Source organism: Elaeis guineensis, chromosome 10, assembly GCF_000442705.2.
Source record: "Elaeis guineensis isolate ETL-2024a chromosome 10, EG11, whole genome shotgun sequence".
NCBI lineage: Eukaryota > Viridiplantae > Streptophyta > Magnoliopsida > Arecales > Arecaceae > Elaeis > Elaeis guineensis.
Genome location: NC_026002.2, coordinates 81,279,854 through 81,295,238, shown reverse-complemented (window position 1 = coordinate 81,295,238; position 15,385 = coordinate 81,279,854). Strand labels below are relative to the sequence as shown.

Here is a 15,385-nt window from a genome sequence, read left to right as displayed (position 1 = left end):
TCTAATTGGTCATGTTGTACTAAAATAGTTGCAAATTGTCTTGGCACCTTACCAGAACCTAAAGTTCCAATATAGCATCCTTGGTATTGCAATGGACAAGGAACTTTCGTCTACCTTGCATAGTGTCATATAGATGATGGATCTTGATCCAGATGTTGCGATATAGTGTCTTGAGGAGGTTAGTTAATTTAGGTGGGGTATGTCTTCAATCATTAATAATTTATTCAATATATTATAATGTTGTGTATTGTTTCTTTTGCATAGACAACTATTTAGGGAGGGCTTCCACTGCTTCAGTAAATGAGAGGCTGTGGTCAATAATGGCACTATCAATATGAATTCATGTATATTACATATGAACAATGGCTATTACTTGATAGATTGACATTTTATAATACCACCATCTTATATGCAATTTTGTTCAATGCTTTTGCAATTGAGTGGTGGATTTATTTTGGGGGTCAACCTGAAATCTTAGGTGGCTTGTTATCCGATTCTTTCATAGACAATGTCCTCTAGTGGCTGAGTACAATTGGTCCACATTTGTCTCAATCTATAGCGAATAGAGGAACCGTCTCATACAAAAATGTCCTGACGATCTCATTTACATACACTATAATCTAGGGTTGAGGCTTAAGTGCATCGAGGAGAAAGCAGAACTAAAGTATAATGATTCACTCTATAATGATTTTATTCAGGATATGATTGCATACACGAGATGGGATCCTCAAGGTTGTGGTGGGTACGAGGCTACTACAGATGGTATAGCTTGTGAGGTAGGATCCCTTGATGTATCAACTTTAGAATCCTATTGAGGATCGTATTACCTAATGGTGCTTTAGATACGTCATCCTCTATCCTACGAAGCTTGAAGCACCTTACGGGTCGGAATTTGTTGTAGGCGTATTTGGATGGGTTGCTCTATAGCCGTAATATCGGGTAGATGACTCTTAGAGCGACACCGTCACGCATAGCATGTACAGGGATTATCTAGGCTATGTATTTTATGGCTCGATGAGCTTACAAGATTGAAGGGCCATGCATGACCCATGCATATGAAGGTGACCCCGACATCTATGAGAGACATCGCCACTCCACGGGATTTTAGATGTCAGTCTATATTTGAAGTAATTTATTGATTTTTTAATGAATTTAATGATTTATGTACTTTAATTATATTTATCATTAAAATTACAGTCATTTTATAAACAAAAGGTATGAAAGAAACGAAACAACACATGAAAGAATATCAAAGCACCTCAAAAAAACATCAAATTAATGTTTAAATCACTTAAAATCTTTATAAAACTTCATTAAATATCAAAAACCTTTGAAAAAAATTGCATACCGGTTCGGAATCGGCACACCTAGCCATATTGAGTGTCGGTACGGTACCTAACTAATGGTTGACTCGTATAGGGTTGGGTACTAGTACAACCTTGTATCATGTCCCATATTGACCGATATCGGCATGGGTTTGTCATCTGGTTTAGTGTACTGCAAGTAGATACAGGTGGTGTACTATGTCTTATGCCGTACTGGTACAGGGACATGCCATGAGATTTGAGACCTTATGATAGCCCCATTATTGTCATTGCTACATGCTAATGGTTTGTAGTCCCCATAATCCAGAGTTTTATATATTTGTGTATTTAAATAATATTAATAATAAATTAATATTCATTTGATGTTTCCATATGTTGAATTTTTTCTTGGTCAAGTTCTTCCATGCATCTATTGTCAAATAGTGCAAGAACCATGATTTCAGAGTATACCCATCCATAGACAGGCTTCATCTCTGTCAGATTTGTGTGGCCTATGTTGCACATGACTATACGTTTTTGTTTGATTTTTTTTTATTTTTTTAAAGTTAGTTTTGTCATTCATGCTATCTGACATTCTCATATTGGACCTGCTTATATGACATTTACATATTGAGTTCTCATCTTTGTTGATCTGGATGCACGACCTTAAGTACTTTTGACATTAATGTTTTGATCACTAAAGTAATTCTGCTGGTACTCTAGGATTATCTCATGACTGTTGTATACAATGAATTTAATTGTAATCACTTGTTGAGTCTCTTTGTTTTTGGTTTTAATAGAGCCTTATTTTGTTTTCTCCCTCCAAAAATTGCAATTATGCATTTTGTTTTGCTTCAGTTGATTGGTAAGCCTTTTTAGGCCAAGTATAACCCTTGCACCCTTTATCTTTCTTAAACAAATTATCAAGCATTTATTTATTATATTACTATTGTCATTGATGACGTTGTCATCGTCATCATAGAGACTCTGCATTTTAATATTCTTCACAAAGGGACAGATTCTCCACAATTTCTTGTGGTTCAATCCTTTCTAGTAATTGATGTATGTTAAGCTGCTTCTCTAAAAAGTATCAACCTTCTATTCTCATCTCAAAACTAATCACTCACAAACACAAGTAGCATGGAATGTGAGACTTGCTGACAGAAGAATTAAACGAAGATAAATTGAATCATTTTTCCCCTAGTTTACTGCTGGATCACTTTTTTGGTCTCTGCTGTATGAAATTTTCTTGAATCATGTATTTATGGATACAGTATAATTTTTTATTTTGCTTTATTTAGTTTTTTATATGTTGTAGCTAAGAGTTAATTTGTTTGTGTAACTACTGGTTGGCCATCGATAATATCTCTCTGTTTATTTGATGTTTATTCAGGTGTTATTCTCCACTGAAACGTTTGCAATGGGAGTTAATGCCCCTGCAAGAACAGTAAGTTTTCCTGTTAAATTTATTTTTTGGTTTTGATAGTGGGTAGTTCTTCATTCTTTCTGTCACCTTTTGTGGCTTTACTAGATTAAGTAGGTATTCATTTATTATCGGTTGAGCAATTATTTGAGATAGAAAAAAAAAGCTAATGGAGTTCTCTCAAAGAAAAAGAATCCAAACCGTAAATTTAGCATAATGCTTATCTTGTCATCTTGCTAGTGGAACTCTTAAAGCATTTGTTATGATCAGGAATTCAAGTCCCGACAGGACGTCCTGCAGGACATTGGGATAGGGTTTCATCCCATGTGTTAGAACACGACCGTCCCACCATTATCCCTGCGTCCTGATTGGGACTTCTTGCAACATCCCTTGTCCCAAGTGTCAGAATGGATTGGGATGGCATTGCATCCCGTTTCATGGGAAAATTGGGATAGCCCTGTCCTACAGGATTTAACCTTGGTTATGATTACTTGGAAAAGGTGTCATTTTGGGAAACAATGCTTTTCTTCCAATGAAATCATCTGCCTGCTTTTTTTTACTTGAGTTGGGAAAACTAGTTTTAAGCTTAATCGATGGTTTAACTGAACACCTCTACTAGATTTGAAGTGTTGTACTTTGTCCATCTTGTAGTTTCCATATGCAAATTTGGTGGTAAGTGATCATGTTAATTATCTGTAGTATGGTATTAAAAGAAATATCTAGGTAGAGCATGGCTGACTCTTTCCTGGGTTAATAGTCATTAATGTTTGGCTGTATTAGATTAGCATACTTTTATTAAAAAGCAACAGGGCAAACAACATTGAATTATTGTTTCTGTTTGCCTTTGCATCTGCTTAATACTTGCTTACCTCTAACAATTTTTATGTGTGTAATTCAACTTATGTTTTGTTTCACCATACAATAACTGGAAGAAAGTTTCCAAATTAATTTGTTCATATTGAGTCTCATTTTAATAAAGATAGTCTCACCACCCCTTTATGATGCCATTCATGAATGGAGATGTCCACATGGTTTCACTCTTATGGACGAACTGTTCTGAAATGCAAGTGTGTTGTCTTTGCTTGTCTTCTTACACATAATGTTGTGAGAAATGGTACTGCAGCTGTAGCCTAATTGTTGTTCTCAAAATTTAATAGGTTGTCTTTGATGCATTGAGAAAGTTTGATGGCAAGGAATTCAGAAAGTTGCTTCCTGGGGAATATATTCAAATGGCCGGACGTGCTGGCAGGAGAGGATTGGATAAGATTGGTACAGTTATTGTTATGTGTCGTGATGAAATTCCGGAGGAGAGTGACTTGAAGCACGTGATGGTTGGAAAACCGACTAGACTTGAATCTCAGTTTAGATTGACTTATACCATGATTTTGCATCTCCTTCGTGTTGAACAATTAAAGGTACTATAAAACTTAGATTGATGTTGTCGAACTTTCTGTGCATTTTTTTATCAGAATAAAGCATCAAGCCAAGACATGATTTCTTACCATTATTAATGACTACATGGTAAGTCAAGCTACGTGAATGCTGTCTAGGCACTCAGGCATAAGTCAATATGTGGTCAATACTGTGGACACCTGTATTTCCTAATTTTTGGGCTGAAGTTGAAAATCCTATAGTTTGGTTACTTTATGCATTTATGCTTGTTTTTCTTGGTAACATTGGGGCGTATTGCCTCATTGATTGGGTGAATAACCAGTACCATAGAGATGTTTGCTTGGCACATCGTAATGCCCATAGGGCAGTTTGCACGGACAGTCAACGTGTTAAGTAATATTTTGCTGGCAATCAAGTGCCATGAGGATTGCCTCTCTAGTATCTTGTCTTAATAATCTTTATTTTGCATGAAATTCTAACTAAGCAAGAGCTATAGAAATAAAACACCTCTGTCAGAGAAGAATGGCTAAAGATATTAGTGATGCCATCAGAGAAAATATGTATTACTTTCTCCCAGTTAAGATTTCTCAATGCTTGAACAGCATCTTTGTAAGAGAAGGATGGCTTGCTGTATGTTGGATTGAGATGACCTTTATCCATTACCTTCCTTTGCTGTTCCTTTATTCATATTTTACTTAATTTACTATGATATGAAGAAAATTTTACACCAATAAAGGTCAGCTATCAAAACAACATGCTATCATGGATAGAATATCAAACTTGGTGTAAAATGCAATTGTCATGCTGTTTGGTGCAGGTAGAAGACATGCTGAAGAGAAGTTTTGCTGAGTTTCATGCTCAAAAGAACTTGCCAGAAAAAGAAAGACTTCTTTTGCAAAAGCTACGTCAAACTACTAAAAGTATTGAGTAAGTTAAGATTCTGTGTACTTTTGACTAGGATGTCAATCATTTCTGGTTTGGAGTTAAACTCAGACTGGCAGAACAAATATGATATTTGACCAAATGCACCAAAATGTTAGTGGAAAGGAAGTTCTTGAACTAGGATTTAAAATTCTGAAAAGTACAGCCTGCTTTATATCTGTTCTGCTTAACAATGGATCACCATTGAACTTGTTATGTTTGTACTCATTTCAACATCTCATCTCAGGTTCTTTCAGTTGTTCTCTTATTTTATTTGTTATACATAATTGAATGTCTTTTCAGCTTTTCTGTAAGCCTCTTTTGTCATATGGATAACTGTATGCTTTAACAATGCATCCTTTCAGTCACCATTGTATAGATTTGTTTGTCTTTAATGCATTTGGTCTATAGAGAACGTGAATCAGAGGCAGTAAGAAGCACCAAATGCAGGTAAAGTTGCTACAGAAATATGGCTGGGAATCTATAGAATACAAATCTAGTATATATTGATGCTCATATATGTTTGTATTGTATATGTATGATTTCACATACATATATAGTGTTGTATAATTTCAGACATGCATACAGTGAAGTACTATGAAATATCCTAAGTTGATTGAAAGAGGTCACCGTACACACATATTGTTAAAATTTTTTGAATGGGATATGATATCCTGTGTTTGATAATTGGCTGTTATGGTTTTACTAATCTTATTATGATTATACTTTCCATAAAATAGTCTCCCTAAGCATTACTGTTTTTGTATCAGATGCATAAAGGGTGAACCTGCTATTGAAGAATATTATGCGATGGCATCAGAAGCTGAGTCACACAGAGAACATATAGCACAGGCAACCATGCAGTCGCACTCTGCTCTACAGTTTCTTTCACCTGGAAGAGTGGTGGTTGTCAAATCACAGTCAGTAAGTTATTTCATGCAATTCTTTCTCTGTCATGAAGCATTTCAATCTGTCATTTCCATGAAAGGAGTAAATTTCTCCCGATCCATGTAGAGACAGAGGTATGCCATATGTTGTCCCTTGACAAATTGAACTGTTATGTCCTTCAACTTTGATTCCTATTATCATCATGATGTTTCCAGTGACTGCCTTGTTTTTGGACAAAAATCTCATCCGTTAAAAAATTTTTGACTTATTGTTAACCGAAGAAAAATAAAGGTTTATCTCGTTTTATCTAGTGCTTGGAAAGTATACTATATGCTGGAGAAGAAACCCACAGCAGTTACTGGGGATTTTGAAGAGAGGACCTATTTCCTATTAAGCAAATTGGATCAGATTATTCTTCAGGCTACAAAGAGTCATCAAGTTGTACTTAGAAAGGCCAATGATGAATATGGTTTTGGTGAATACTAAAAGCATCAATTTCATTTTGGAGAATGGGTTTTAAAAATTTGACAAATCCATAAACGATGACCCAAGGTTTGCCGAACCAGTACTAGGGGCCATACTAGCTAGCGATTGGTTCAATATAGTACGGATACTTACTATACTGAGCTGAGGTATTTCGGAGCCACGAGGAGTGGGAGTGGGGGAAGGAGTGGGGGGAGGGCTGCAGTCGAGCTGGGCCGAGTTGAGTAGCTAAAGGTTTGAGCTTGACTTGATTCAAAATACTTGGACTCAAAACTTGAGATTGATGGAGCCTTGATATCCAAGCTTGAACTCGACTCAATAGGGAAAAAAGCAATACTTGAGATTGATTCAGCTCGACTTAAATATCAATCGAGCAATACTCGAGCTCAAGTTCAAGCTATGGTCATAATTAAAAAAATATGGTTAAAACAAAATATAACATGATATTGTATTTTAAAATATTAAATTAATAATATATATTATAAATAAAAATATAATGTTGTTATATATATATATATATATATATATATATATATATATATAGGCTTGTGAGCTTTTGAGTCGAGCATTTTGTTATTCGAGCTTGATTTGAAAAAAATTGTTCGAGTTACTCGAGCTCGATGACAATCGAGTCGAGTTGATCTCGAGCAACTTGCGATCTACTCTAACTCATTTGCATCCCTAGCAGGAGGCAGAGAGGGGAGTGGGGGGAAGAGAAAGAGATGTACCTCATCGTAATGGAACATCAACCTTGTTGCGGAGCCATCGATTTCGGCGGAACATCGAGAGGCATAAGGGAAGAGGAAGCTCTAGAGAGTAGTATTGATAGAGGGGGAGAGAGTCATAATTTGAAGCCATCGTTGTCGTGCAATCGTCAGTGGAGGCGAAGATTGAGAGAGGAGCGAGGGAAGAGGAAGCTCCTGAAAGTATAATCAAGAGAGAAAGGGAGGAGAAAGAGGAGGGGAATTGGGAGACCAAGAGAGTGGGGGAGGATCAGGAGTGTGGAGGGGTTTTCAGGAGAAAAAAAGGGAGGGGACCGGATCGACCAGCCACAGCATGCTGGTTACCATTTGGTTTGGCTCAGTACATCCTGAACTGTCTGGTTTGGGACAGTTCGGTGGTCCTTGCAACAACCTTATGTTCCAACTCGCCTTTCTAAAGAAGTGACCAAGTGAGTAGACCTGCCTAAGATAACTGTTCGTGATTGTCGTGGGTTAAAACTTTTGGAACCATCTAGAAAAAGGTAATGTGATATTGGTTACAAACTTCTAGATTGTCCTGCAACATCTAGCAAGCCTAGTGCTCCATACATGCTAGGATGGTCCCTTCTCGTGACCATTTAATAGAATATCATCTTCCTTACTGAATAGCTGGTTTGCAAATCTTATCTTTATACATGCTTCTTTTAAGAAAAATGATAGGCCAGGAAACAAGAGATGTTTCCTTCCCATTAATGTGACATAATGTTATACCAATGAAGAAGATACCAAATTCTTTCCAATCAAAGAGAGGACATTTGGAAAGTCTATTCTGTTATCCAAACATTGGACTTCCATTATTGATGTGAGGGGGGCCTTTCCATGAATAATTTAGGCTTTAGAGTGCTATTTTGTAATTTTTATTCTCTTATGTTTAGGAAAATCGTCTTGATGAAGTGATTATAAGGTGAGAACCTCTCTTTGCTTGCAACGTTAGGAGAGGGAGGATCCATATTTTGGTGATAGGATCTAATTATTACTTCTTTGTGAGGTTCATGCATGCTTCTTAGTTGTGTGGATGCTTTGTGCAACAAAGTTCAGGAATCATGTGGTTTGCCACAAAATTAGGAACTTTTGTTGACTGTCATTTATGCAACAATCCTTACCAATTTGCCTAGAATTGTGAAGAAGCTGAGGCAAGTGCTTAGTCTGCCTCTTAGGGAACCAAATGATTGATTGTTGGATTCTTGATAGAACCCTCACTCAGTCTTTATGGTTTCACTTTTGGAGGTTGTTTATTTTTCTTCTCTGCAAGCTGGGTACACATCAATATGGCCTTGGGTTTGGATTCTTCTTTCATCTTGTAACAGAAGGTTGCTCCATGTGCTACTTGATATGAAATTTCAAAAGGAAAACAAATTAACAAAATAACAAATCCAAATTTGTTCTTTAGATTTAGTAGAAATTTGGGAGTGTATTATCTGTACAATTTGTTCATAGTTCAAGTGTCACTTTTTGCTTGGAGAGTGTTATTTTGCATACCTAGCTGTAGGAATTGAGTAATGCTAATTTATTTGCCTTTTTCTTCTCCCAATTTCTCCCCTTCTTGATGAATGTGAAAGGTGGTTATATCTTTTAATGTTATCAACTCTTAACTGCTTTTCAAAATGAAAAGAAGAAACCTTAGACCTTGAAATAATGACATTGGAAACGTAGCCAAAGCAGTGACCAAGCATATCAAAAGCAGTGGTTAATGAGGCGAAGTAAGTGGCCAGTGGCCTTCAGTTTGAGCACATACGAATGATGCATAATGTAAAGCTTCATGGAAAGGTTGAAAACTCAAAAGTTGAGAGACACAGTATTTAACAACCAGTTACGTTAGATCATCAGTACATTTTTAGCTTGAGCATAATCTATTGGGCATGGACAGTGTTAAGTCAATACAATGGAAAACAAATTAATAATGTTAAAGAAACAGGGGGAAAAGCAAGACACATTCACATATCTATGTTTGAGTAGCTGCAGGCTTATGTAATTTGATGAATGGCACCTTGTTGGATCATCTTTATGTAAATGCAAACTCTCCAACTCATTTAAGGAGCTTGACAAGATGCCAATTTATCTTGTTCGCTAGTTTCTTTTAAATGGTTTTGAGAAGAGAATAAGCTTATCTGACTTTCTACAAATGCTGGTTGGTGCTCCAAGTGTAGATTGTCATATACCCTGTGTTTCCTTTTTTATGTTCTCAACCAATGATTATGGGCATTGAATAGCTGAATAAAACATTTTCATTTTTTTCATGCATATGCAAATCTCTTCTAATGACTGCTTCATAGTGCAAACTTCAAATAGCTTAAGCATCATCCTTTTTGTTTGAATGGATTGATAGGCTGAAGATCACTTGCTCGGAGTTGTCCTGAAAACGCCTTCTGCTACAAACAAACAATATATAGTTTTAGTATTGGTGACTGATTTTGCTTCATCTACACACACTCCATCAGTTTCTTCAAATAAACTGCAAGAGAAAGAAAGTGGCAATTTTCAACAAGGTTATTTTATTGCTCCTAAAGGAAAACGTGGCATGGATGAAGAGTACTTCTCATCCATTAGTTCTCGTAAAGGATCTGGTGTAATAAATATAAAGTTGCCATATTGTGGTAGTGCTGCTGGGATGAGCTATGAAGTTATAGCAATGGAAAATAAGGACTTTATGAGCATCTGTGACTGCAAAATAAAGATTGATCAAGTGCGTCTTCTTGAGGATCCCAGCCAGATTGCTTACTCAAAAACTGTTCAACAGCTGCTAGAACAGAAACCCAGAGGAAGTAAATATCCTCCTGCACTGGACGCGGTAAAAGGTATGGATATTTTGTCAGCTTGATAATCAATGTGGAAAGGGATGGATACAAGATTCCTATGGTTAAATATATGTTATTTTTGGATGCTTTCTATGAGCTGTGTTACTTCCATCAACTGCATGATTTCAACAATATTCCTATATTTGGTATCATCCAGGGACAATACTGTGACCTCACAAAATGCATGAAATTAAATCATCCAATTGTTGGATGACTCATTTGTACAATTTAGATATGTCAGATGTAGTATGATACCTATTTATCCTGCCATCAGAAACCTGCGGAAAAACATTGTAGGGTGAATGGTCTGACTCTGCAGAGTATTATGGACTGTTTTCTTGCCTTTTTCTCCTGAGGCAACTAATATTTCTTGCATATTAATCGAGGTTATGAAGTCTTTGTTGTTCCTTTTCATCTTTGACTTCACTTAAATTGGCTGTATTCTGCTAGTTTTGACATGATATGTCATAGTTCAGAATACAGGAAGCCCAGGATTTCATGAAATATTAATTCTTACATGCTGCTTTTGTGCTTCATGGGTTATTTCCTTCTTTTCTTTTCTTTCTGTAACAATACTTAGAGAATGCCACCTTAGTTTTACATGATGCACATGGAGTTAAATTGTGCTTTGGCTGAAATTCGTAACTGCTTACATAGGATGTACCACACAAATTTCCTTTGCTACAGATGATTGAGGCATTGAGGCAGCGTAGCATAGCAAGAGTTAGATGTCTATCCATTTAATTAGAAATAGCATTGCAAGGAACTACTAATATTTTGATGCTAAATGCTATTTTGCTGGTTCGCTCTCCTTCATTACCTACCTCTTTCTTTAGAAGTTTATGTTTGTGGATGCAACTCAGATCTCAAGCTGAAAGACATGGATCTTGTGGAGAGGTACCATGCGTGTAACAGACTACTGCAGCGGATGGCTGAAAACAAATGCCATGGATGCATAAAATTGAAGGAGAACATGATGCTGATGAAGGAGCAAAAGAGGCACAAAGAGGAAGTAAACGCTTTACAGTATCAAATGTCTGATGAAGCACTTCAGCAGATGCCAGATTTTCAGGGTCGGGTATGTATTTGTGGATCAGATTTTACATGGATCCAAACCTGAATCTTCTAAGCCTCAATAGATTACAAATCTGAGCCCAGATCAAATTATTGTTGCAGGATCTGAATTTGAAACTATAAAGAGTACCATGTCTTGAATCTGGATTTAAAATAAATTTGGATCTGGATTTGGGTAGGGATTCAGGTTTTCTTTGTATATAAACATACTCAAATAGTATATCATATGGATTATTCCAAAATCAGAGATCCAAAGTGAATTGTGTTGGCATTTTATTATGTGATTATTTGCCTTAATTGCCATCCTTGGTGGTCTCTAGAACTTCAGATTTTAAGTTGCAGATTCATGCAGGTAATCTTTATATTAACTAATGTATCCTTTTTTTCCATGAGCAGATTGATGTGTTGAAGGAGATCAGTTGTATTGATTCTGATCTTGTTGTTCAACTCAAGGGCCGCGTGGCCTGTGAAATGAACTCTGGGGAGGAGTTGATATGTACTGAGTGTTTGTTTGAGAACCAATTGGATGACTTAGAACCTGAAGAAGCTGTGGCCATTATGTCTGCCCTAGTTTTCCAGCAGAACAAAACCTCCGAACCATCTCTTACTCCTAAGCTGGCTAATGCAAAACAGAGGTAGTCTTACTGGTTTATATAGCTTTCTTTTTTACTGCATTACATGAGATTCTAATTCTTGATGATCCCTTTCATTATGAATGAATATATTTCATGGAATATCGGTAACCATAGATTTGATGAAAGCATTTAAATATGCCAGATTTGGTTATATATGGGCTTGCATTGCTTATTGAGGGTCTGACATGCAATGACCTCTGGGTGGTTACTATTGATGGGGCCTATGTGATATATAAATTTGATTTCTCCATGCTTCTACATATCTCAAATAGTCAACAAATAGATTAGTAATCAAGAAGCAATGTAATGTCAATTCTATGTTGACTGAAGGGAAAGAAAGAAATTGAAGGGACAAGAACAAAATACTCAAAACTCAATTAAGCCTTAATCCCAAACCAGTGGGGGTCAGTTACATGAATTTTTTTCCTCCATTCTGCTCTTTTTAGGGCCACATTTTCTGAAAGATGGAGCGGTCAATCCCTTCCTCACCACATCCCATGTGATTTTTGGTCTACCTCTACCCCTCTTTCCTTTTACACATATCAAATTACTCCTTCATACTGGTGCATCCAAATAAGTGATTTGATACATGTAGAAGGAAAGAGGAGTTAAGGTGGACCAAATATCACATGGGATGAAGTAGTAGGAAGGACTTGATATCACTCCATCTTTCAAACAATCAAAGATGAATATCCTTGAAATATTACAATTTATAAGTGCGTCCATTGTCGATATTCGATCCTTGAATAGACCGACATTCATTAGTGTTGCATGAAAAGGTGATGTCCATTATTGCATCTTGGGGCTAGTGCTCAGAAGTTTGAGAGATTTTTGAACAAGTTAATCCAGCTGGCAATCAAATTGTTATATATTTTTTTTATTCTGTTATAATATTCTATTTTGTTTGGTATGAGCATATTCCAAGTGCTTCAATACCTGTATTGTTTTAGAAGCTCCATTTGCCTATTCAATTGGGTAAGAAATTCCATTACTTCTTGGAGCTATTTGTTGATGTTGATTGGGCTGGAAAATCCGTTAATCTGTCATGTGACTGGGTTATATATATATATATATCAATCTTTAGACACTTGCGTGGTGGGACAATTATTTCTTTAGGGAAAAAGCCATTTTGATGCTTGCAAATGTCTAATATTTTGAAATGACTGCATGCATGCTTATTCATGATTCTACCTGCATCAGATTGTATGACACAGCAATTAGATTGGGAAAGCTTCAGGAGCAGTTCAAAGTTGCTATAGATCCTCAGGAGTATGCACGAGACAATCTCAAGTTTGGCCTTGTTGAAGTTGTCTATGAATGGGCAAAGGTTCTTGTCTATGCCAAAAATGATTTACCATGATCAGCATCCAATCAAAAGGCTAATGTCGCTTGATGTTTTCTCTCTGTCACATTTGTTGCAGGGAACTCCTTTTGCAGATATTTGTGAGCTTACTGATGTACCGGAAGGTCTGATTGTGAGGACCATAGTAAGATTGGATGAAACATGCCGTGAATTCAAAAATGCAGCTTCAATAATGGGCAACTCAGCACTTCATAAAAAAATGGAGGCTGCATCTAATGCCATCAAGCGTGACATTGTTTTTGCAGCTAGTTTGTATGTCACAGGAGTTTGAATCTGTTTTAAACCTCATGATTTCTTCTCGTCATTGCCTCTGTACTTTGCAGATGATCCACTCTGCAGGCAATTGTATTTTATCCTCAAGGTAACTCGGTACCATGTGATCTCTTGTTAGGCAATTCTGTAGTTCCTGATGATGTGTAACCATATAGTTCCAATTGATGTAATGTACAGTTGTTAATCAATGTCATAGGCTGAGGCAATTTTTTTTTTTCTGACACACTTAAAATTATCTGATAGTGCTTCCACGTTATTTTTGTCTCTATTAAGTTCATGGGTCCTCCTCACCACTTGGCTTTCTTATGTAATTTGGACATGCCGAGCAGCAGGCGAAAAAGCGGATGTGGTTATTTATTTTGTATAGCGAATGTAGACTTAAGTTTTCCCCTCTAAATGTGGACGTGGGCCACACTAATCGTGCGAAGGCGGCATGTCTTTTCTGCCGGAATAATTTTGATCATCCAGAGGAGCTCATATTGATACAGCTTTTTTGCGGTTGCTTCTGCTTCCTGCGCTTTTATCCGTGAATGCTGGGATCTGTGGCTGCCGCAGGGGAGGAGGAAGAGGGTGGGGCTCTCCAGGAGGACCCAGGCCAGTGCGTGGGGAAGGCGGGGCCGGGCTTGGTCCAGCGCGGGCGTGGCGGCCAGGAACCGGAGGGACACGACGGTGACGTACAGGTTCGCGAGAGCCGTCCGGAAGAAGGCCTCGTCGGATAACGATGATCCCATTCGCTTCTCGGCTTCTTCTTCTTCTTCTTCTTGTTGGCCTTGGCCAAGAGGGAGGGATAGGGGCTGCGGAGACTTGGTGGAGGAGGATCTGGGAATCGAATCGCTGTTGAAATGCGAAATATCTGAATAGATAACAATCTCATTGCCAGGAAAATTAATGACGACGACGACCGATGATATTGCAATGTTCTGAATCAAACCCTTTGATAGAGAACAATCGTGCGTTTCACACACAAAGGCTAATCCAGAACGAAAATATTTATTTACTCCAAAGACGTCCATGTGCAAGATGTCCCATCTTCATCCCCCCGACAGGTGCTATCAAATCTAAATTATTTTTCAGAAAACAAAGATGGTTGAAATCCAGTACTCAAGTGAATTTTTTACCAACAAAACCAGTTGACACCCTTGATCTCAAAATCCTAAGTTGCACCATCCCCGGGTTAGCATAGGAAAGAGAGACACGTCCCACGACTAAAAATCTTTGCCTACAACAAACCAATCACATTTACCATACGCGACACGATTCACAGAATTCGGATGCTAGCATATCTATTGATTAGGAGTTCCAGTCAGGACAGCATTTTCATAAACAAAAGAGCTGCATGTCAACGGAAAGATTGCAGTACATCATGACGTTAAAATTGCGCTTACTCGCACACGGTGTTTGCATCTTCTGGGAACTGCACAAATGTTACTTGCACACAAGTTCTTTATACCCTACCATGCCAAATTGTCGGAAGAGACATCTCTAGATGATAAGGGATCCATGATCAAACAAAGTCAGATGTCGCTTCTATTAGGTTTTCTTGATATTAGAACCACCTGGAAAAAAAAAAAAAAAAAAATCAACTATGTTGTCCAAAAACAAAGATGGGGTCAGTGATCACTAAAAGGAAGTCACGAATTTGCCATAGCATATCAGCAGATGGAATCCATTCGTTTGTTTGCAAGATACATTGCAACGAGACGCAGGAGAGACTGGTGTCAGGTCAATGCATCTCCCATCAGATTTCCGCATCTTGATGAATCCTGTTCCAGCCTACAAGGCCAATAATAAAATATGAGAACGAGAGGCAGAAATTACAACTTGATATTAAGATGCTTGACAACTTTAAATGGAGAGGCAAAAAGCATAATTTACAAAGGGTAAGGATGAATGGCAAATGATGAGCTCTCAGGTATTCCATCGACAAAGCACAGGTAAATACATTGTGTTCCGATTTAAGAGTTATTCAACATGGATGAGGCAGTTGTAACAATGAAGGTACCAGTTAATGTATATGTTCGATCATTCATCATCAAAAGCCAGAGAAACAGATTTTTTGTAAACAAAGTAATA

General features: G+C 37.3%; 1 protein-coding gene across 2 annotated transcripts in view; it reads left to right on the top strand.

Annotated features, from left to right (window-relative positions):
• LOC105050554 (DExH-box ATP-dependent RNA helicase DExH11) overlaps positions 1-13,535 on the top strand; it is a 52,629-nt gene extending 39,094 nt beyond the window's left edge. For both annotated transcript variants that reach the window (XM_010930630.4, XM_010930628.4), the window contains 9 exons: positions 2,698-2,751; positions 3,885-4,142; positions 4,937-5,046; positions 5,811-5,964; positions 9,499-9,967; positions 10,831-11,045; positions 11,438-11,676; positions 12,877-13,003; positions 13,098-13,535. In XM_010930630.4, coding sequence (XP_010928932.1) covers positions 2,698-2,751; positions 3,885-4,142; positions 4,937-5,046; positions 5,811-5,964; positions 9,499-9,967; positions 10,831-11,045; positions 11,438-11,676; positions 12,877-13,003; positions 13,098-13,310 — 1,839 coding nt within the window. In that variant the 3' untranslated portion in view covers positions 13,311-13,535. The remainder of the gene's footprint in view (positions 1-2,697; positions 2,752-3,884; positions 4,143-4,936; positions 5,047-5,810; positions 5,965-9,498; positions 9,968-10,830; positions 11,046-11,437; positions 11,677-12,876; positions 13,004-13,097) is intronic.
• The last annotated feature ends 1,850 nt before the right edge of the window (positions 13,536-15,385 follow it).